Here is a 23,470-nt window from a genome sequence, read left to right as displayed (position 1 = left end):
TTTGAAAAAGAAAGCGAAAGCTCCTTTATTGTGAAGAGACGGTTTTCACGAATCGTTTCATCAACTTGAGCGACAAGATCGTCAGTCAGAATGGTCGGACGTACACAGTTCACGATAAATTTCTGTAGATTTTAGGTTTTTTGCCAACAAAAACCTTATCACAGACCGCACGTCACAACCAGCGGGATTTGCGATTGCAGCGCACTTTTCAAAGTCGAATATCGAAAAAGCCAGGCGCGCAGAGACGTTCCCGCTGTCATGGATGGATGCCGACTGAGCTGCTGAGCACGCACATACCAAAATATACGCGATCGGCGCGCGCCTAGCGGCGTCAGGCGGAAACGTTTCCTACTTTCTGAATAGCCCTCGCACAAGACGTCATGAAATTACAGGAAAGGTAAATTATCAATAAAGTCGAAAACTTTACTTATTAATTTTTTAACCTGGTCCGATTAGGGCCATCAGGTCCTGTCTTACGTCGGAGCAGGGTTTCACATATAAAGTACATTCTTTACGTCATAGCTACTAAGAAATAACAGTTGTAATTGCGACAAATAGTTTGAAATGTCCCAAAAACTTAGATGTATGCGTCCGGGTGGTCGTCGACAACGACCGATACTTCGACTGGAGCACACCCTGCCATTTTCAGAGCACAAATGCACCAAGCAAACAATGTGTAAGGAAATTTAAAACATTTTCGCCTGATTGTGAGTAATGTTGGTCTTCGACATATCATGTAGCAAAGCACTTTCCTACTCTGTTTAGCTCCGTAGAAGGTCCGTGTGAGCTTCGCATTAAGAACTCGGCGGATTTCTTACCTCGATTAGATGGAGCGCGCTTCAATTAATCTGATATTCAAGTAAGTTTTGAGGTGATCTCTCTCTTCATTCGCGATCCTGTGTGAATTCGTTACGGTTAATTGTTGACTCATATTTACGTTTTAATGAATGGCCAGCAATGGGTGCAGACAGATGGCTTTGCGACGGAAAGCCTGTTTCTCCTATTATTGCGTTTTTTTATGCAGGAGTTCGAGGAACATTCCTTGTAGTCGTCAGTTTTGAAACCTGCGCGTTTTTTCAGATATTAGACGATACTTACGATGTTTGGCATCATGAGAGTGAGAATGACGTTTCAGCACACCTGAATTCCATCCACCGGAATATTAGTTTGACTATGGAGGTGGAATAGGATGGCTGCCTTCCCTTCTTTGATGTGTTGGTCAGGAGGAAGGCTGATTGTACGTTAACACATGTACTTTATAGGAAGCCTACTCATACTGACTTATATCTGCAGGCTCGTACCTGACACCATCCGGCTAAGCGTAAGGGGGTGCTTCGTACCTTGGTTCATAGAGACCATGCCATCTCCGACCCTGAGAGTTTGTCTGCTGAGTTAGACCATCTTGAGGTCACCTTTCATCAGATCTGTCACAGTGAAAGCCAGATCAGACTTGGCGTTGCGCTATCGACCAGCTGTTCACCGGGTGAGTGACGATAATACCGAGGTGGCACCGAAGTCGACAGCCTTTTTGCCTTACGCAGGAGCATTTCGAACAGGACTGGTCGCATTTTGCGAACTTATGTGTGATATTTCTTTTCCGACAACGGTCCAAGATCGGGGTTCTTTTAGGTTCCGTAAACGATAAAGTGGATGTCTACCGTATTCCCTGCAGTTATGGCATGTCATATATTGACCACACTATTAGGGCAGTGGAGGACCGGTGTACTGGACCTGAACGGCACACACGTTTCCAACAGCCAACAAAATCTCCCCTTGCAGAGCACTGACGTGACACTGGAACCTAACAACACGGAGATTCTGACACGCACTTCCAGCCGTTGGGAGAGTGTTAATAAGGAAACAGTTGAAGTCAAATTAGCATGTAAATCGAGACGGTAGTTTTTCTTTAAATTCTGTTGCAACCCTGTCATCTTCCTCGTCAAGAAACAGAGGGACCGAAATGATGCTACTTCATCCGGTGCTGATTTATTTCACTGTCGATAACTTCTAACGTCGGTCGTCTTTGGACTGTGTGATGGCTATAAGGTTTATAGTGTGTGGGTCTGCGTTATCTGTCCACAGTTTCTCTGCAGTTTCTCTGTAGTTTCAATGGCCAGTAGGATATACGTAGATCAGTAGTTGACAGTGTTCTGCTGAAACGATAGTGTACCTAAGAAAACACGGTATGTTGAAATATACTCCTGGAAATTGAAATAAGAACCCCATGAATTCATTGTCCCAGGAAGGGGAAACTTTATTGACACATTCCTGGGGTCAGATACATCACATGATCACACTGACAGAACCACAGGCACATAGACACAGGCAACAGAGCATGCACAACGTCGGCACTAGTACAGTGTATATCCACCTTTCGCAGCAATGCAGGCTGCTATTCTCCCATGGAGACGATCGTAGAGATGCTGGATGTAGTCCTGTGGAACGGCTTGCCATGCCATTTCCACCTGGCGCCTCAGTTGGACCAGCGTTCGTGCTGGACGTGCAGACCGCGTGAGACGACGCTTCATCCAGTCCCAAACATGCTCAATTGGGGACAGATCCGGAGATCTTGCTGGCCAGGGTAGTTGACTTACACCTTCTAGAGCACTTTGGGTGGCACGGGATACATGCGGACGTGCATTGTCCTGTTGGAACCTCAATGGTAGAACGATGGGTTCGATGACGGTTTGGATGTACCGTGCACTATTCAGTGTCCCCTCGACGAACACCAGAGGTGTACGGCCAGTGTAGGAGATCGCTCCCCACACCATGATGCCAGGTGTTGGCCCTGTGTGCCTCGGTCGTATGCAGTCCTGATTGTGGCGCTCACCTGCACGGCGCCAAACACGCATACGACCATCATTGGCACCAAGGCAGAAGCGACTCTCCCGCATGCCCACTATACGCCCTCGCTCAAAGTCCGTCAACTGCACATACGGTTCACGTCCACGCTGTCGCAGCATGCTACCAGTGTTAAAGACTGCGATGGAGCTCCGTATGCCACGGCAAACTGGCTGACACTGACGGCGGCGGTGCACAAATGCTGCGCAGCTAGCGCCATTCGACGGCCAACACCGCGGTTCCTGGTGTGTCCGCTGTGCCGTGCGTGTGATCATTGCTTGTACAGCCCTCTCGCAGTGTCCGGAGCAAGTATAGTGGGTCTGACACACCGGTGTCAATGTGTTCTTTTTTCCATTTCCAGGAGTGTAGATTTTAAAACCACATAAAGGAAATGGTGCTATAGACAGCCATAAGCAATTTATGCCGTTTTCTATAGTTTTTGTTGTTGTTAGACATGGATTCTGTATTTTGCAAAGCATTTGTAAATATTTCTCGTAACATTCATTTAAGTCCTGTACAGTATATTAAAGCGTAATGTATTGTTAATTTTTCAGGTACAGTATTTTATTGTGAGTAAAATGGTATGTAATTTTAGAGTTATTAAGGGGTAACGTATTGATAGTTAAGCCACACTTCATCGATCGTGCGCCATCTTTCACTTTTCACCTTACCGTGGTATATGCAATACTTGCAAATGAAGTGATTTTTTTCATGTCTTAAGTATTTTACCCATCTAGAAAATGGAAATCGGGTTTTGTTTCCAATAGCTCCTATTTCAAAATGTAGTTACTATAACCTGTAATTCGCTTTTAGTAATAGTTATGGTTAACTTAATTTAAATTATAATTGGTGTATAACGGAGTTCAGAGTAGATTAGATTAGTTTAATACTTGCTCCATTGATCATGAATACGACACTTTGTAATGACGTGGAACGTGTCAGGTTAATAAAATGTGTCTATCCAAGATATTATATTACACAAAATATTACATGACACTTAATATTTTTAATTTTTTTTGTGTTGGGGTGGGAAAATTTCCCACGTACTGTATCCAAAAATTCATCTAATGAGTAGAAGGAGTTGCCATTAAGAAAATCTTTTAATTACCTTTTAAAAGCTATATGGCTATCAGTCAGACTTTTGATGCTATTAGGTAAGTGACCAAAGACTTTTGTGGCAGCATAATTTATCCCCTTCTGAGCCAAAGTTAGATTTAACCTTGAGTAGTGACGATCGTCCATTCTCCCAGTGTCGTAGCTATGTACACTCTCATTACTTTTGAATTCGTTCGGATTGTTAATAACAAATTTCATAAGTGAATATATATATTCTGAGGCTACAGTGAAGATCTCTAGCTCTTTAAATAAGTGTGTGCAGGATGTTCTTGGACGAGTTCCAGGAATCATTCTGATTACACGCTTTTGTGCGATGAACACTCTTTTACTCAATGATGAGTTACCCCAGAATATGATGCCATACGAAAGCAGAGAATGAAAATAGGCATGGTAAGCTAATTTACTGAGATGTATCTCGCCAAAATCTGCAATGACCCTAATAGCATAAGTAGCTGAACTCAAACGTTTCAGCATATCTTCAGTGTGTTTTTTCCAGTTCAGCCTCTCATCAGTGCAGACACCTAGAAATTTTGAAAATTCTACCTTAGCTACCGATTTCTGATCGAAGTCTATATTTATTAATGGTGTCATTCCATTTATTGTATGGAACTGTATATACTGTGTTTTGTCAAAGTTGAATGAGAGCCCATTTTCAGAGAACGACTTAATGATTTTCTGAAACAATCGTTTACAGTTTCATCAGCTAATTCTTCTCTGTTGGGTGTGATAGCTATACTTGTATCATTGGCAAAAAGTACTAGTTTTGCATCTTCGTGAATATAGAATGGCAAGTCATTAATATATATTAAGAACAGCAGAAGACCCAAGACCGAACCTTGCGCACCCCATTTTTGATTGTTCCCCAGTTTGAAAAATCGCCAGTGTTTGCATATTATGTTAACTTCTTGTTTCAACTTTCTGCACTCTTCCAGTTAGGTATGATCTAAACCATTTGAGCGCTGTCCCATTTATACCACAGTACTTGAGCGTGTCTAGAAGTATTCCATAATTTACACAATCCAAAGCCTTTGAGAGATCACAAAAAATCCCAACAGGTGACTTCCATTTATTAAGTGCATTTAATATTTCATCAGTGAAAGTATGTATAGCATTTTCCGTTGGAAAACCTTTCTGGAAATCAAACTGACATTTTGTTAAAACTTTATTTTTACAAAGGTGTGATGCTACTGTACAATAGATTACTTTTTCAAAAATTTTGGATGAGGCAGTCAGAAGAGAGATTGGACGGTAGCTGTTGACATCAGACGTATCCTCTTTTTTATGCAGTGGTTTAACAATGGCAGGCTTTAGTCTATCTGGGATAATGCACTGCTTCAGAGAGCCGTTACAAATTTAGCTAAGAATCCCACGTATCTCTTGGGAACAAGGTTTTATCATCCTGCTGGAAATGCCATCAATTCCATGTGACAGATTATTAAATACAGTGCTAATACGATTTTCCGGATTACAGCATATTTAAATTCCCACCTAATATTTGTCCATAGATACATGGCCATTTTGTACCTTGGAACAATTTTCACATTTGGAAAGACCTTAATTTTCGAAGTAATTTTTGTAATTTCAGAAAAAGGCTGGAGCACATACAAGGTGAATGGCGTCTTTTAAAGTAGGAAGAAGAATATAGTAAACTTCTATTAAGAGTTGGTTTGAGGCAAAAGTGTGAAATGTGATCCAAGGTAGAACACTCTCCCCTATGCATAACATTTTATGGGAGATGTTATGAAATTGATGTAAACAAAAATGTGAAATAAATTTAAAAAAAACTGTCACTTTCTAACTTTGTGGTAGACAGAAGTGAAATAATAAAAAATAAGTGAAATAGCATCCAATGAATTATTCAAAAACATCAGCAGGTAAGATAAGGCTCAGTACATATAGAGCTCGTATCTCTAATTGAAACATTTCCAATTTTCCAATATCCATGAAAAATTGTATTATTTCATGGAGAAGGAAGTCAGCACGAATGTAAGTCAATAACTCTTCTTCGAGAAGTTACATCTGAGATAAATCACTTATTGCATTTCGTAATAAGCATCACTTTATTAAAGTAAGGCTTATCATTTGTGAATTGGGAAAATAGTATTCCGAGTATGTTCCAGCTTCCTGGCTGCCAGCGGCGACTTTAGTAGCCCTCAGCTTCATCCCCGTGGAGGACCCAACGGCAGCTGTGATTTTGCTGACCGTCGCCATCGGTTTTAATGGTATGACCATCATGGGCTACCAGATGAACCATATTGACATCGCACCAAACTTCTCTGGCCTGATGATTGGTATCTGTGGCAGTATAGGGACACTGACGTCCATCGCTGCACCACTTTATGTGGGGGCTGTAGTCAAGGATAACGTAAGTACAGATGGCCTCACAGAGTAAAATTCAGTCTCAGCTCCAATCAATTTTTCCGTTCACATATTTGCTAATCATTTAATCGACAATGTAGGTCACATAGAGTCATCCCCTGGCTGGGCTCAGTTGACAGCTGCTCTCTTCTTCGTAGTGTGGTATCTTGTCACCAGATGGCAATTATAGGGCAGGTTGCTCGAGAACTGAAATTGTTGGATGCGACGTGCTTTTTTTTCTGATTTCTTTGTTTGATCGCGAACGAGGGATATCTTTCATGCTGTCTTTGTCAGTTAACTTTTATATAACGTATGTAGATACGTTTAGTGTGATTTCTACGAGGGTGAGTCAAATGAAGACCTTTAATATTTTTTTAATGTTATTTATTGTGCAGAAGTGGTACAAAGGTGTATCACTTTTCAACATAATCTCCCCCAAGCTCAATGCAAATTCTCCAGCGCTTACAAAGTGCATAAATTCCTTTAGAGAAAAATTCTTTTGGTAGTATGTGCAACCACTCATGCACCGCATGGCGTACCTCTTCGTCAGAACGGAACTTCTTTCCTCCTGTTGCGTCTTTGAGTGGTCCAAACACATGGAAATCACTTGGTGATGAGGAATGGCGCCATTCCTTGCTCGCTCTCTTCGTTTCTGGTTGGTGGAAGTGAACCCATATTTCATCCCCAGTAACGATTCTTGCAAGGAAGCCATAACCTTCTCTTTCAAAGCGCCGACGAAGTTGTTCACAAGCAACACGTCGTTGTCTCATTTCAGGAGTCAGCTGCTGTGGCACCCATCTTGCAGACACTTTGTGAAACTGGAGCACATCACACAAAATGTGGTGTGCTGACCCATGACTAATCTGTAAAAATGCTGCAGTGTCATTCAGTGTCACTGGGCGGTTTTCCTTCACTATGGCTTCAACTGCTGCAATGTTCTGTGGAGTCACAACTCGTTGTGCCTGACCTGCACGAGGAGCATCTTCCACTGAAGTCACACCATTTGCGAACTTCCTACTCCACTCGCAGACTTGCTGCTGTGACAAACATGCATCACCGTACTGAACCTTCATTCGTCGATGAATTTCAATAGGTTTCACACTTTCGCTTCCCAAAAACCGAATAACAGAACGCTGTTCTTCCCTGGTGCAAGTCGCAAGTTGGTGGGCCACCTTCATACTGATACTGCGACGGTATGTGTGCATCTGCACTAAGCTGCCACCTACAGACCATTCTGCACGGTGTTTGTAGCACGCTTACCAACTTACAGGATAACGGCGCGAAATTTCTATTTGTTATTACAAATTTAAGGTTTTCATTTGACTCACCCTCGTATATAAGTACTTAAATATTTTATGGAATGGTAGCACTCAACTGCTTACAGGCAACATAGTGCATTTTTATACAAATAAAAAGAAACTTCTATGGAGTGTTAAAAAAAAGCGTCACTTATTCCTACAGGTGGTGGAACACGTCAAAACTAGATGAAAAGTTCCCTTAAAGATTTGCCTGGAAACCAATACCTGAAGAGATATGGGCCATTTTACTCGTGACAAGTAATACTGTAGTAAGAGGCAGAATTCACAGGAGACGGCATAGAAAATCAGCACAACACGAGCAACTCGAGCAATCGTGCAAGTGAAGTATCAGGATCGCTTTGGTTCAGTGTTTGTGCAGGAGTTGTCGGTGACGACTCACAGGGTTAATGCTCTTTCCAGACTGACAGGCAGTGACGGCTCGTGAATATACATTCTGGGTGTTCACAACTTCAGATGAATTTGAGGGTGTTAAATTAATAGCATCTGGTGCATAAGTTACGTTTATCAACAAATTTATACAACTACGACCTGTGCCAATAATAATAATATTAATATGCACAACTAATCTGACAAAAGAAAGAATTTGTTGTGGAATTTTATTGCTTTTTACGTACTTAAATAAAGCTTAGGGCAATATCGAAATAATGTGTAAGTTTCTCAACTCTCCGTTTCGCATATTTGTGTAAGTAGAAGTTTTCATGTTGTTCCATTTTTTGAACAAATGAACAAGATCCCTAAAAGGTGCGTTAGTCCACGAATGTACTTCCGGGCTAAAGATCAGATATTCTTACATTACATCCACACAACAACTTATGCCCATTGTTCAGTTCCATGTTAACTGTTCGCTTGTACTCACGCTTATTTGATTTCGTCGCTCTCTCAGTAAACGGATCTGGCCTCGGAGGCCATGGTTCCCTTGCGGCTAACTTTTCCTGGTAATTTACTTTTCTGCTCCCAGAGAAAAATTTTTACTCTACAGCGGAGTGCACGTTGAACGAAACTTCCTGGCAGATTAAAACTGTATGCCAGACCTAGGCCTTTGTCCTTCGCGGGATAAGTGCTCTACCGACTTAGATACCAATGCACGACCTGTTATCGTAGCTTTACTTTTCTGCTAGCGTTTCAAATAGATTCAGCATATTTTATGTTTACGCTGCATACGAAAGCCTATCCCCGTACAGTAAACAACGAATTCTAAACACAAACTGACATTTATGGAAATGATTAAACTCGAATACTAACATCGACCATAGTTGTCACTTCACTGGAATACAAATAAGGCGCTGAGATAGGTAAGGACCTAAAGCACACAAGCACAACGTCGCCGATCCCACATTTAAGAGAATATCAGAGAGCTTTTCATGAATTTTCATACATACAGTGTGGGCCTACAGCACAGATAAACCTGACTCACGATAAAATCAACAGATTCCAGAAACATGAATAAATGCTACAGTCTCACAATCGATTGTGATCTGCTTTAGGCCCTTATGATTCTTAGCACCTCAAATGGATTACAGTATGATAAAATTAAAACTTAATACACTATAATTCATTCAGAAGTCCACAAAATAGGTTTTTCTGTCAGTATAACTATAACGTAACTGACATACGATCTCATTTTACTGTATCGTGAGTCAACTGGCGTATCTGAAGAGTGTGCTGTCATCTAGCGGGATTTATGCCGAATTAACGGAGATAGAAGTCTGCTTCAGCGCGCTACCACCTGATGTAAACTTGCTGTTGTGCAAATCGTGAACCGTGCACATTGTTTATCAAATCCGTTTGTATTTGGCACCTAAGACAATTACGTCACACCAACTGCGCATGCGCAAATCTCAGTAAAACGTACACAACTGCAGGTGTGCTCGCGACCCTGATGGAAGTTTCATGGTGTCTAGAGGAGCAGTAGCGGCTTAGATTTAAGTGCCATATCTTTCTCATTGCAGCATCTACGTTACGTTTAACAGCATTCAAAGAAAAATAACCAATAAAACCGCAAGTTGTCGTAAGTTCCGATGTTCACGTGCTCTTGTGCTCTTACACAGCAGCCACACTGCTAACAGGTGCTGTATATCAACTACACTCCTGGAAATTGAAATAAGAGCACCGTGAATTCATTGTCCCAGGAAGGGGAAACTTTATTGACACATTCCTGGGGTCAGATACATCACATGATCACACTGACAGAACCACAGGCACATAGACACAGGCAACAGAGCATGCACAACGTCGGCACTAGTACAGTGTATATCGGCGGTACGTCCACCCGGCCTCCCGCATGCCCACTATACACCCTCGCTCAAAGTCCGTCAACTGCACATACGGTTCACGTCCACGCTGTCGCGGCATGCTACCAGTGTTAAAGACTGCGATGGAGCTCCGTATGCCACGGCAAACTGACTGACACTGACGGCGGCGGTGCACAAATGCTGCGCAGCTAGCGCCATTCGACGGCCAACACCGCGGTTCCTGGTGTGTCCGCTGTGCCGTGCGTGTGATCATTGCTTGTACAGCCCTCTCACAGTGTCCGGAGCAAGTATGGTGGGTCTGACACACCGGTGTCAATGTGTTCTTTTTTCCATTTTCAGGAGTGTATTTCAATATACTCATATACTCCCTATATAACTTCATCTTCAGCTTGCAGTGACGGCATGTATACCTGAATTATCAATGTCGGTGTTCGTTTGCTGGATTCTGATAAGAAGAACCCTATCACAAAGCTGCTCTACCATCCTATTCAAGACAAATTCTACTCCACTTATTCCATTTTCTGCTGCTGTTGATATTGCCCTATACTCATCTAACTGGAAATTCTTTCCATTTCACTTCACTGACACCTACTATATGTAGACTCTCTTCTCATATTTTCTAGCTTTCTAACCACATTCAAGCTTCTGAGATTCCATGCCCCGACTCGTAAAACGTTATCCTTTCGTTGGTTTTTTTTTTTCTTTTTCTCATGGGCACCTCGCCCTTGTCGATCTCACCCAGAGATTCGAATAGGGGACTACTACAGAATCTTTTGCCAATGAAGAGATCATCACAGTTGTTCAATTACCAGCCACATGACCTGTGGATACACATTATGTGTCTATAATGCAGTTGTTTCTATTGCCTTCTTCATTCCTATGCCTTTGATAATTGCTGATTCTTCCGGCTTCAGGAGCATTTTCTCACTCGATATTGTAGAAAAATAAACTACTTATTCAAATTACAAATCATCATGAGTGACTCAACATTTGAAATTTCACCGCAATAACTGCTTGCATGGTTTTTTGTATTTTATTTCAGCTTAGAAGTTGAGTTTACAACAGGTGTGAGCTGGCCCCTATGATGAAAAACGTAGCCAAACATTCAGACCAGACACATCTCTGTGTCGCTCAATTAAGCTGAGTGTAACGAACACATATATTGTGGTGCCATAGCACTCGGGCGCTCGAGCCTAACTATTCAAACTTTAGTGTGTAGTGCCCATTACAGTCGTAAAGGCCACTGGCAGAATAAGTGTGACGCCTTATACTGGAAGTCTTCGGCCACCAATGCTGATTATTAATCAAAATTTAAAGTGGTGGCAGGCTTTAAACCCTGGACCAATGATTACCAGTCAAAGATGTTACCACTAGACCAAGAAGAGCACAGTTTTTGAGGAGGGATGAAGACCTCTTTCTGTACTTTTGGACATGTTCATTCATGTGTTCACATAAACAGAAAGAAACCACTTAATAGAGACAGAGACAGGTAGCGAATCTGGAATTTCTTGATCAAGGGAATGCCTCCACCTGATGCTTTGGTCAGCAACCACGAGAACTAATGGAGGTCCCTCAGGCATGATAGGCACGTCACCTTGGTCTACAGGTTTGAGGTGCAAATGTAACAACAGGAAGTAACCACATGACAGAGAGTGAAGTTGGTTTCCCAGAGATCAGAATCGAAGGACGCTGACGTCCGGTCTGTAGTTGGTACTTAGTATCGAAAACGGCAGTTAATATACCACATGTGATTCCATCCCTGAGCGCTGACAGTCATTTCATCATAGGAAGTGGGGGAGGGGACGCAGAAAAGAGCTCTACTTAAGCATGGGAACCATGTCTTCCACAAACTGATTAAGGGGGGGTGAACTGGAATTTCAATCCCTTTTCTGCCAATGCTATCTCACCCTTTGAGTAGGTACACTTTTCAATAGAACTAAAAGTGTTAAAGCAGTTAAATTTTTATTAAATGAACATATATGAATGAACATATATGCTTCATTTACAAGTAAAATAAACAAAATACCTCTTATGGATTTAAAGAAATACTTTTTTTTATTTCACTGCTAAAATTTCACTTTTTTTAGTACATTCACTACTATAAAACAGTTTTTGTTGGGGTGGTGGATCTCAGTTTACTTGTAATAAGTTGTTGCCATCCAGTGTACAAATGGACCCAATTTCATACATTTAATTCAATTAATTTAGAAAATAATGGTATCTGAAAAAAATTTTAGTTTTGACAAAAATTAATTTAAAGTTTGGGCTTGCACTTTTAGTGTATTTACTGACAAGAATTACTTACCACTAACGGTTACCTCGACCGTGCTGAGCACCATCTGAATCATACTGATTTTATTTTCCTCTCTTGGTCCTTCTTCTTTTCTGTCTATCTTGTTTTAAATTAGCAATATCTGATTTGCAAAATTCTCTCTTTATCCATCTGGACCAAGGATTTTGCAGTACTTTCACTGGATTTTATGCTCAATATTTCCAAAACATACAGTTTTCTTGTTACACCCTCACTGAATCATAAAATAGTGTCACAAATCTGAAGAAGTACAGTTTTCGGTAGCTCAGTCCAAATGACAGAATTCCCACATTCATCTAAATTTTCTACATCTACATCTACATCCATACTCCGCAAGCCACCTGACGGTGTGTGGCGAAGGGTACCTTGAGTACCTCTATCGGTTCTCCCTTCTATTCCAGTCTAGTATTGTTCGTGGAAAGAAGGATTGTCGGTATGCCTCTGTGTGGGCTCTAATCTCTCTGATTTTATCCTCATGGTCTCTTCACGAGATATACGTAGGAGGGAGCAATATACTGCTTGACTCTTCGGTGAAGGTATGTTCTCGAAACTTTAACAAAAGCCCGAACCGAGCCACTGAGCGTCTCTCCTGCAGAGTCTTCCACTGGAGTTTATCTATCTTCTCCGTAACGATATTATGGTCAGCTTTGACGCTGTATCCCTTTTCACAAGGGTACCGTTAGAGAACTCCCTGAAACTACTGGAAAATCATTTCGACGAAGTCACATTGGAATTGTTCCGCCATGCACTCACCACCACATATTTCCAGTGTGGCGGCAGATTTTACCAACAGGTGGATGGAGTCGCTATGGGATCCCCACTGGCACCATGTATCGCTAATCTGTACATGGAATACTTCGAGGATATTGCCTTGGAAACAGCAAGCCTTAAACCCAAGGTTTTTTATCGGTACGCGGACGATACCTTCGCGGTCTGGCCGCACGGCGAAGACACTCTAACGGAATTTCTGAACCATCTGAACAGCATACACGAGAACATCAAGTTCACAATGGAAATGGAAGAAAATGGGTGCCTACCCTTCCTCAATATCCTTACAAAGAAGGAAACGGACGGCACGCCGGGACACTCGGTCTACCGAAACAAAACGCACACAGGCCTATACCTCAACGCCAGCAGTTGCCATCACCCAGCACAACGGAAATCCGTGCTCACTACCCTGGTCCGCAGAGCTCATGACATATGCGACAAGGACAGTTTATCTGCTGAGATTCAGCACCTGAAGAAAACCTTCCAGAAGAATGGATACTCCGACACGCAGATTAGACGCGCTCTCCATATGAGCAAGAAGAAGAAGAGGGAGAAGAACCTTCAGGAAGATGAGAACAACAAAGGTCTGGCATCCCTCCCGTACACTGGACCACCCACGGCCAAGATTGCCAGGATACTGGAGAAGAACAAGATAAAAACCGTCCTCCAACAAAAATCAGAAATTTGCTGGGCTCAATGAAGGACAACTTGGGTCTGAGAACTCCGGGTGTCTACAGTATTTCCTGTGAATGTGGGAAACAATATTTTGGGCAGACGCAGCGTTGCATAACGCAACGCATCTCTGAACATGTGAGAAGCGTCCGCCTCGGACAAAAAGAAAAATCCGCCGTAGCGGAGCACAGCCTCAGTGAAGAACACACGTTTCAGTTTGAAGAAACCAAGAGACTGTGTAGAACGAAAGGTTTCTGGGACTCAATTATTAAAGAGGCAGTGGAGATACGGGTTAGTGACAACCTGGTCAATCGGGACAGTGGCTTCCAACTCAGCAGCGCGTGGAATACAGCATTATCAAGAATGAGACGAGAGCGCTCCGATGGAGGTAGGTCGGTGGCGGCGTATGGAATAAACAGGCCGCACCGAGACGAGACGCCAGGCCCCGGCGCCCGGGGCCCCTCCCCCCCCCCCTCCCCCCCCCCCCCCCCCCCACGCGCCATCGCGCCGATTCCGCTCGCGCCTGATTGGCCCGACCCGCGCCAAGGATGCAGAGATGCCCGTGGTCCAGCGGCTACAAAGACCCGGACGAGACGTGAACCCGACACTTCGCCTGAAGGTGGCAAGTAAGAAACTTGCTGAAACGTTGCTGGAGAACAACACATTGACTCGGATGTCAACCCGAGAAGACTTTATCATCAAGATTCGCCGAGAAGGCCTGCATTCTCATATACCTACTTCCTTTGTTTTCGGATTGCATTTCCTTAGGATTCTTTCAATGAATCTCAGTCTGGCATCTGCTATACCGACGATCAACTTTATATAATCATTCCATTTTAAATCACTCCTAATACGTTTGGCCATGAAGGCATTTCTACAATGAAGTGTCTTTACGAAAATATCTAAATGTAGGTTTAATTTCATTCATTACTGCTGCAGATAAAGAATATTTGTGGTCATGTTTTGCACTTCTTCTATACTAGCACCAAGTGTCACAGTCGTTCAGACAAAGACAGTGTGGATGAATTTCATTTGTGGAAAGCTTATGGAAAAAGATAGTCCATAAGGCTTTTTCATTTTTTCTGCAAGCCCAACATTTCTTATGGCCAAGCCATAACAATTATGTGATCTATGTATTTCAACATTTGTCAAGCGACCTTTACCAACTACTTTCTTCCCATCTTCCTGTAGTATTTTCGACTTTTCTTTTAATAATCTTCTCAATCTGGACACCATTCTGTTCTGGACATGCTCAATGCATTCTAATTTAGAAAGTGTGACGTTAGGACCAGAGGTTTGTTCCATACGTATCAGGTTGCAAGCCTTCTGGTCACCGTCCTCTAAATACTGTGTGTGTGACACCTCTGTTTGCCACTGAACGATTAAAAACCTTAAAAACTACTGCTACTTCTATCCCACCACTTGGACCAGGATAATTCATGTGACAGTGATATTCACACACTTTCATTTTCAGTGCCACAAATTTTGCATCAATACCTTGCATGTTTCAAATGCTGTAGGTGTCAATTTAGTGAAGAGTGGCCACTTTTCTGACACCTGCCATGAAAACATGCACGAATATCATCACTTTCATCGTCATTGCTTTTCCTGAGTTGTTCTTCAGCTGCTTCCATCATTGAAACATTACAAACTTCAGCAACAGCAGTTCTAATAATTTTATTGTAAGTCATAAATATTGCAGTTGGATTTGGAATGTCAAGTAATTCAGATACACTTTGTGATCAAAAGTATCCACACACCCCCAAAAATATACATCTCTCATATTAGTTGCATTGTGCTGCCATATACTGCCAGGTACTCCGTATTAGCGACCTCAGTAATCATTAAGCATCGTGAAAGAGCAAAACTGGCCGCTCTGCAGAAATCAAACACTTCAAACGTGTCAGGTGATTGGGTGACCCTTGAGTCATACATCTGTATGCGAGATTTCCAGACTCCTAAACATCCTAAGGTCCACTGTTTCTGATGTAATAGTGAAGTGGAAACATGAAGGGACAGGTGCAGCACAAAAGCGTACAGGCCGACTTTGTCTGTTGACTGACAGAGACCATCACCAGTTGCAGAGGGTTGTAATGTGTAATAGGCAGACATCTATGCAAACCATCACACAGGAATTTCAAACTGCATCAGGATCCAATGCAAGTATTATGACAGTTAGGCAGGAGGTGGTAAAACCTGTATTTCATGATCGACCAGCTGTTCATGAGCCACACATCAAGCTAGTAATCCCAAACGACGTTTGGTGTATGGAGTGTAGACACTGGTTGACTGAACAGTGGAAAAAGATTGTGTGGAGTGACAAATCATGGTACACGGTGTAGTAATCCGATGGTAGGGTGTGGGAATGATGAATGGCCAATGAATGTCATCTACCAGCATGTGTAGTGACAACAATAAAAATCGGAGGCAGTGGTATCAAGGTGTGGTCATGGTTTTCATAGAGGGGGCTTGAACCCCTTGTTGTTTTGGGTGGCACTGTCACAGCACAGGCCTAGATTGATGTTTTAAGCACCTTCTTGCTTACCACTGTTGAAGAGCAATCCAGGGATGTAGACCGCATCTTTCAACACGATTGAGCACCTGTTCATAATGCATGGCCTGTGGCAGAGTGGTTGCATAACAATAACATCCCTGTAATGGACTGGTCAGCACAAATTCCTCACCCGAATCCTTAAGAACACCTTCTGGATATTTTAGAACGCCGACTTTGTGCCAGGCCTCACCGACCGACATCAATACCTCTCCTCAGTGCAGCACTCCATGAAGAATGGGCTGCCATTCCACAAGAAAGCTTCTGGCACCTGACTGAATGTATGCCTGAGAGATTGGAAGCTGTTATCAAGACTAAGGATGGGCCAACACCATATTGACTTTCAGCATTACCGATGGATGGTGCGATTTTGAGCCATCTGCCCATATACTTTTGATCACATAGTGTAAGAGTTTGCCTGCCTCCGTCGGTTTAACAATACACCTGAGAGCATAAACCAGCCTTATGTTGTTCTCATGCCAATTATTATTTGTCACTTCTGATGTCATTGTTGTAGAAACTGCACCATATATTGTACAATTTTATATCAGGTGAGACACAATCACTTTGTGGAGACACTGATTCTCTCCCAAGGATACGTCACCACCATTTAGTCCACTCGCAGTATTTTTGGAAATGAAATCACAAGGCACGCTAAGGGTCACATTTTTCCAAATGAGTGTTCATCTTCCCAAGGTGACTGGAAGAAAACTCCTTGAAGACACTGCAGTTTCTTTCTTGAGGTGCTGATAATCTTTATGTCCAATATTCTTGGTGCCTTTGACCCACCAATCTCATTTACCTTTACGTATTTTTTTCCTGTGAATTTTAATTTAGGTGACAATTACTTTAGTTGCCACACTTTTATAAAAACGTACAAAACCAGGGAACATGTAAATCAGCACTTACTTCTCTCACAAAAATCTTTATAAAGTACAGCCTATAGCGCTCGAAAACAAAAGCAAACATGGTCAGAACAATGAGAATTGGTAGTAGATACTGGGTAGGAAACCTTGACATGATAAAGCAATATAAGCAGGAAATAACATAAAAGGAGTAAAGGTCAGCTGTGCATTATCTCTGCATAGTGCAAAAAAGGAGGCATGGCATTTAAATGCCAGATTGCACAGAGCATAGGAAAACCATCATAGCTCAGAAAAAATTGTCTTATTTATAACAAACAAAAACTATTTTATGCAGAAAAAGCAGGTACATCAAATACGAAAAAATCTAAAAATCGATTTTTGAGACCATTTGCCTTTTGTCTCTCCTTAAATAAAGAGTATGCAATTTGAATTATACAATATATTATTGACATTGATTTGAATTTCGCATCATGAAATCTTTCCTCTCAGCCCACATTGAGTCTTTCTGCCATTTTCAAGATGGGGGTGGGGAGAGGGGAAAGTGTGGGAGGGGGGACAGATGGGGGATTTCCCAGTGAGATGAAATGGATTTCAGAACAGAACTGGGAACGGGTGACAAAAAATGTCCATTTTCCAGAGGAGCAGTGGAGGAGGAAGGGAAGGGCTGGGAGTTTCTCAGAGGGATGAATTTTTCCCAGGGGGTCATAAATAAATTACCATGGCAACAGGTATATCTAGGGAGTCATAAATTAATTTACATAACAGTAGTTTAGTGGAGGGGGTAATTAATTTCTCAATTTAACGATCATATCTGTTTCACATCAAAGTGTGCCAGAACTCTTTTTACCCCACTACTTGCTTAACTACTACAGCTGCGTTTCTGCACAAATTAGTGAGAAGCCAGTTTTATTTAGTTTGGCTGTGACTTCTGAGTTTATTAGTTAAAGTAAAATAGTGACTGGAGATCTTTATCATCAACTTGTGAGAACTTTTGTTCCATCAACTTTGAGCTTTTCTGAATTCTTTCCAACAGACCATTCAAGAGTGGAGAATTGTGTTCCTCACGGCAGCTGGAGTCTTCTTCGTGGGCAATCTGATTTTCGTTATTTTCGCTGATGGTGAAGTTCAACCTTGGAACGCCCCTAACTATTTGAGAGGAAAGAAAAAAGGTGAGTTCCTTGAATACTTTAGGTCTAGTGCTACTAGATCTGAAGTGCTACTAGAAGTTCTCTCGAAGTTGTTAGTATATTTTCATACTCCGTTAATATTTATTATCAGTTGCCGAATCGTGGTGTTTGGTAGCATGTATCTGTATAGTGCTTACATGGGCACGTTTGCGTGCGCCAGTTGCATGCAATTTGCGCCAGTAATCGTGCACATAGGCGTGAAAATTTTGAGTCCAATCACGTCTAGTTTACTTTTGCAACATGGCGCCAGCTGAATTAATACTTGAGAGTATTCGACCCGTGGATTTCATTGCACTTCAGAAGGTTACAGAACGCTTGAATATTGAAATAAGAAGACGGAATTGTCCGTTTCTTCTGGCTGTTCTTGAGGTTTAGTATGTGCCGGCTGAAACGCATTTCGAATCTGTTAATCAGAGTACCCGTAATGTGAAGACGTATAAGCTTTGCTGATATGGTCTCTGGATCTGAGATAACTCTCGCCCTGTGACTAAGAGTCGGTAATGCACCACTGCGTTGGGATGGGTGGTGGCAGCTCCTACTTTGCAGATATAGATCAGTGTGTGTTGTTTAAGGAACACATTGTGACCCACGAAACCGTCACCTTTTCTACGGACGAAGACACCTAAAAACGGCAGGTCTCCATTTTTCTATAAAGCCATGTCGAAGCAAATGCTGGGATGGAACACTTGAGAGCGCTGACAGTTCTGCGTTTAAATTCGTGCTGTCGGGAAATACTGTACATGACAAGCACTTTTAAATTAGTGGACCATATTGTTAACTCACAAGTAACAAATGAAATTTCTTTTTTTCTTTTCCAGAAAGTACAGAAAAGGTTGCAGCTTGAGCCACTCTAAGTGACGCCAGTAGCCAATTGGAATACAGTGAGAGAAACACACGTTTCTTCACAATAAAGCTTTTCACATAAAGAAGACACAGGGAAGGACAACTTTGCGAAACATACACCTTTTCTGCAGCTTGAGTAACATGCCAAAGTCACTTGGAAGAAATATATTTTATTTTATTCCTTACCATTTCCTTACCATTCCTTACCTTTATTAGCATACATGCTAATAAAAAATGTAGCATCCACATCATATATGCATAAGTACTACACCTACAACAGAAGGTTGACAGTTATGATACAAGTGAAGTGGCTGTGAAACTATAACTTTATCTAACTTACCATGAAGTATTATCAGACATTGCTGTGAATTACCTGAAGAACTTTGATGTATGAGGATGTGATTCCGTCGAGACCAAGAGATCTGAGGAATCCGTAATATCTGTGTAAGTGTGAGACGCGGGTATTGTTTTTGCATGGCTTGTTTCTGCTTCAGTTTTGAGAAGCGTCTCTCCAGAAGCTGTGATAAGAGTTTACTTCCTATTAGAACAATGTTTTTCTGTGATATAAGAAATTAATAAATTTCTCTTCAACCGAAACGCCTTTCTATTCAATGACTCTGTCATACACGATATAGTTCTGAAGATGCCCCACATTAATACTAAGTAAAAACATTTTTGTATGACCGTAGACACATGAATATTTTTATTCTACATCGGAAACAGAATTGTGATGGCATGTTCCTAATGCACATCTCTTGTTTTTGCAGTCGTTCGCATAGGGATTGATTGATTCATTCATTAATTCATTGTACCCCATAGGTCACATCGTCAAGGAGAATCACTAGGAATGTGGAAAGAGTGTGCATCAATAGAGAAATGGTCTCCAAATCCAATTTTGAGGGTTGTATTAAAATCATTTAACTCCTCTGTTGTGTATATTCTTTTATTTATTTATTTACACGTCAAGTTCCGTAGGACCAAGTTGAGGTGCAAATCTCCACAGTCATGGAACGTGTCAGTACTTGAAATTGCAACGTAAATGTAATAACAGATAAAATTAAAATATTTATGAACCAAAAAAAAGTCAAGCAATAAGTTTCTGTAAACGCAATCAATTATATAACAAGAATAAGCTTAATTTTTCAAGTAACTCCTCAACAGAATAGAAGGAGCGAACCATGAGGAAACTCATCAATTTCGATGTGAAAGCGTGTGGATTACAGCTAAAACTTTTGAATTCTTGAGGTAGATTATTGAAAATGGATGTTGTAGTACACTGCACAACGCTTTGCACAAGAGTAAGGAAGTCCGATCCAAACGCAGGTTGGATTTTTGCAGAGTATTGACTGAGTGATGCTGCTTTTTCTTTGGAATAAGCTGATGTTAACAGGAAACGACAGTAAAGAATATATACATATTAAGAGGCCAATGTCGAAATACCCAGACCAGTGAACAGAGATCGACAAGCGATTCGCGAACGTACACCACTTATTGCTCGAACCGCCCGTTTCTGAGGCAAAAATATCCTTCTAAAATTGGAAGGGTTACCTCAAAATATAGTACCATAAGACATACGCGAATGAAAATAAGCAAAGTAGACTAATTTTTGTGTCGAACGATTACTTACTTCAGATACTTGTTTGAATACTAAAAAAATGCAGCACTCAGTCTTTGAGCAAGATGCTGAATGTTGGCTTTCCACGACAGTTTACTAGCTACGTGTACACTTAGAAATTTGAACTTTTTAGTTTCACCAATCATATGCCCATTCTGAGAAATTAAAACGTCGGGTTTTGTTGTACTGCTGTGTTAGAAACTGAAAACTGAGTCTTACTGTGATTTAGAGTTTATTTTCTACACGATATTAACTTATGTCATGAACTGCAATATTTGAAACAGAGCCAATATTGCACACAACATTCTTCACTACCAAGCTAGTGTCATCTGCAAACAGAAATATTTTAGAACTACCCATAGTACTAAAGGGCATATCGTTTATATAAATACAGAATAGGAGTGGCTCCAACACTGTTCCCTGGGACACCGCCCCCCCCCCTCCCGCACTTAACCATGCCCCACTCACATCCCACATCATAGCCATTTTCAGCACTTTGAAAAATGACCATTTGCTGTGTGAACCAATTGTGAGCCACAGTCTGTATTCCGTAATGGTCCAACTTCTGAAGCAAGATTTATTTAAACACGAAATTACAATGAAATGGACGACTTTTTCATTGTATATTTTACTACATTAACAGCCGGGTACTTTGCTCATACATCATTACACTGTCACCAGACCCCGCACAAAGCATTTGCAACGATTGCTCAGCCTCTTCCACGATTACATTTTTCCTAGTCAATGTTTAGTTCATTTCATTAGGTTGCAACAACATAACTTTCTCAACTTTGTTGAGGTGTAAAATTTTCAGTCTTTATTTGTCGTAAGAAGCTACATACTGACATTTTAATCTACTCTCCTTTGCACGGTTTCAAATCTCAGATTTGTATTTTATCCAACATGTACAGAAACTGAAATTCAAAGAATGAATGTCATACTGGTAAGTATATTTGCTCCGACCTGTTTCGGAGATAACTTCATTAGTGTGATTTCTAGTCAGTTTATAGCTTCGTACCTATGTGCTAGTCGCACTTATAACTTATTCTTTATGCAGACACTGTGTACATACATTGTTGTATTTTCGATGTACGTGTTCCTTCAGTTTCCCTTCCAAAGAAAAACGGCCCATCTCCTACCTTCCATGGGTCAGCTGACCGCTGAGTAGACAATCCCTTCTGTCAGGTCGCCTTTCTTTCATCTCTTCTCTACCTACATCAAATTCGGATAATCTCATTTTATAATTTTAAACTTATGCAAGGTCTCTGACCTTTCTTACGATATCTGTCGTCGTACCCTAGTGAATTTACCTGGGTAATTAAATCACAAATTTCCTGCTTTCTACTTTTACGTACCTTTTTTTGTAATTTTCGTAATTCCATTCCTTACACGTTTGTACAGATTATCGAAGTATTTAATATCGATCCCTGTTTCTCAGGTGCTTATCTTTAAATGCTGTTCGCCAAGAACCTATTCAGTATTATTAAGTTCCTGTTCTTTTGTACAAAGAACACGGTAATCTACCGCTTACTTTAAAATCTATGGACAAGTGCAGAGTGTTTACGTAATATTTATAGCATTTTCTTTCATTTATATTTACAAATACTCGCTACATATAATAAAATACAGCTTCCTAAAACCTGTAGAGAACACCACCTAGTTTGTTGTTAATCTCTGTTTAATCATATTTTAACAATTATTAGGTACAAAACCCTTACTTAGCAGCTCTTCGATTCTTCCACCTTACAGTAAGAAACGTAATATATTAATAACTATCGCATTTTTCTTACATTTATATAAATCTTTTATGCAATAGCGCATTGTTATCGGAGACAACGTGAGTTTTTTGGAGTAACTTCGCTCGCCATTTTTTAAAATAGCTGTTAGCGCTTTCTTGTTGGGTATTACTCTAATGTCGCCTACCATAGCATCGCCCAAACAGTATGCGTGTAATGTAATCTAATTTGCGCGTATATGTTAGTACGTGGCCTTATGTTTTAGGGGTAGTGTTAACACACTTCTTTTACTCCCATTCAGTTGAAATAACTAATATGCGCGTCGTAGCATAGTATAAACGATTTTCTCGTTTATCATGCAAGAAAAAAAAATTTCCTCCACTGCTAATTTATCATATGCGTGGTTGCCTAGACCTTACGAATAATCTCTCGCAACTTCCAAAATAAAGCTCCTTCGCTTATACTCCACATAAACTTTTCTTCTTGTAGTAGTACTGCCTGGTCGCATTGTTGTCGCTGTTCTTTAAAATATTCATCTATCTTTACATCATATTTTATCATAAGGCTAACCACCTTAATTCATATTTGGTAGAATTTAAAGGTAAGAAATTGATAGAAAAAGCAACTCCTGGTCCTCCAGTTCTCGTCATTTCGTTCATGCCAAACGGTAATCGTGACAATGCATCTAGTTCTTTATTTTCTGAAGAACCTTTTCTAAAATTAAGTTTTATTAATTGACTATGCAGCAATCTTCTTTCGCCAAGGAAATCTAAGGCCTGATCTTCTCTACATGTGTTGATCTCAAACTCCAAATTAGTGTTTGAAACATTTTTATGCTCCATACAACAGTGAACAATTCTTTCTCTGTAACTATTTAATTGTTTGAGTTCATGGTTATTTAAACCTTTGCTACCAAAGGGTGTGGTGTTATATTCACTATCTCGGGATGCTATTCAATTTGGAACAGTTCACGAGCTACACCATATTTGGAAGTGTCTGATGCCAATTTCAATGCTTGATTCAATACAGGGTGTT

The 23,470-nt window shown here is 41.0% G+C and overlaps 1 protein-coding gene across 1 annotated transcript in view; it reads left to right on the top strand.

Annotated features, from left to right (window-relative positions):
- The window catches only part of LOC126281668 (putative inorganic phosphate cotransporter), a 130,709-nt gene extending 111,428 nt beyond the window's left edge, over positions 1-19,281 (top strand). The window contains exons 8-10 of the mRNA XM_049980823.1: positions 6,078-6,322; positions 18,088-18,223; positions 19,060-19,281. Of these exons, the coding sequence (XP_049836780.1) occupies positions 6,078-6,322; positions 18,088-18,223; positions 19,060-19,085 (407 nt within the window). The 3' untranslated portion in view covers positions 19,086-19,281. The remainder of the gene's footprint in view (positions 1-6,077; positions 6,323-18,087; positions 18,224-19,059) is intronic.
- The last annotated feature ends 4,189 nt before the right edge of the window (positions 19,282-23,470 follow it).

Source organism: Schistocerca gregaria, chromosome 1 (genome assembly GCF_023897955.1).
Source record: "Schistocerca gregaria isolate iqSchGreg1 chromosome 1, iqSchGreg1.2, whole genome shotgun sequence".
Lineage (NCBI taxonomy): Eukaryota > Metazoa > Arthropoda > Insecta > Orthoptera > Acrididae > Schistocerca > Schistocerca gregaria.
The sequence above is the reverse complement of the archived record's forward strand: the minus strand, read 5'-3'. Positions and strand labels throughout refer to the sequence as shown.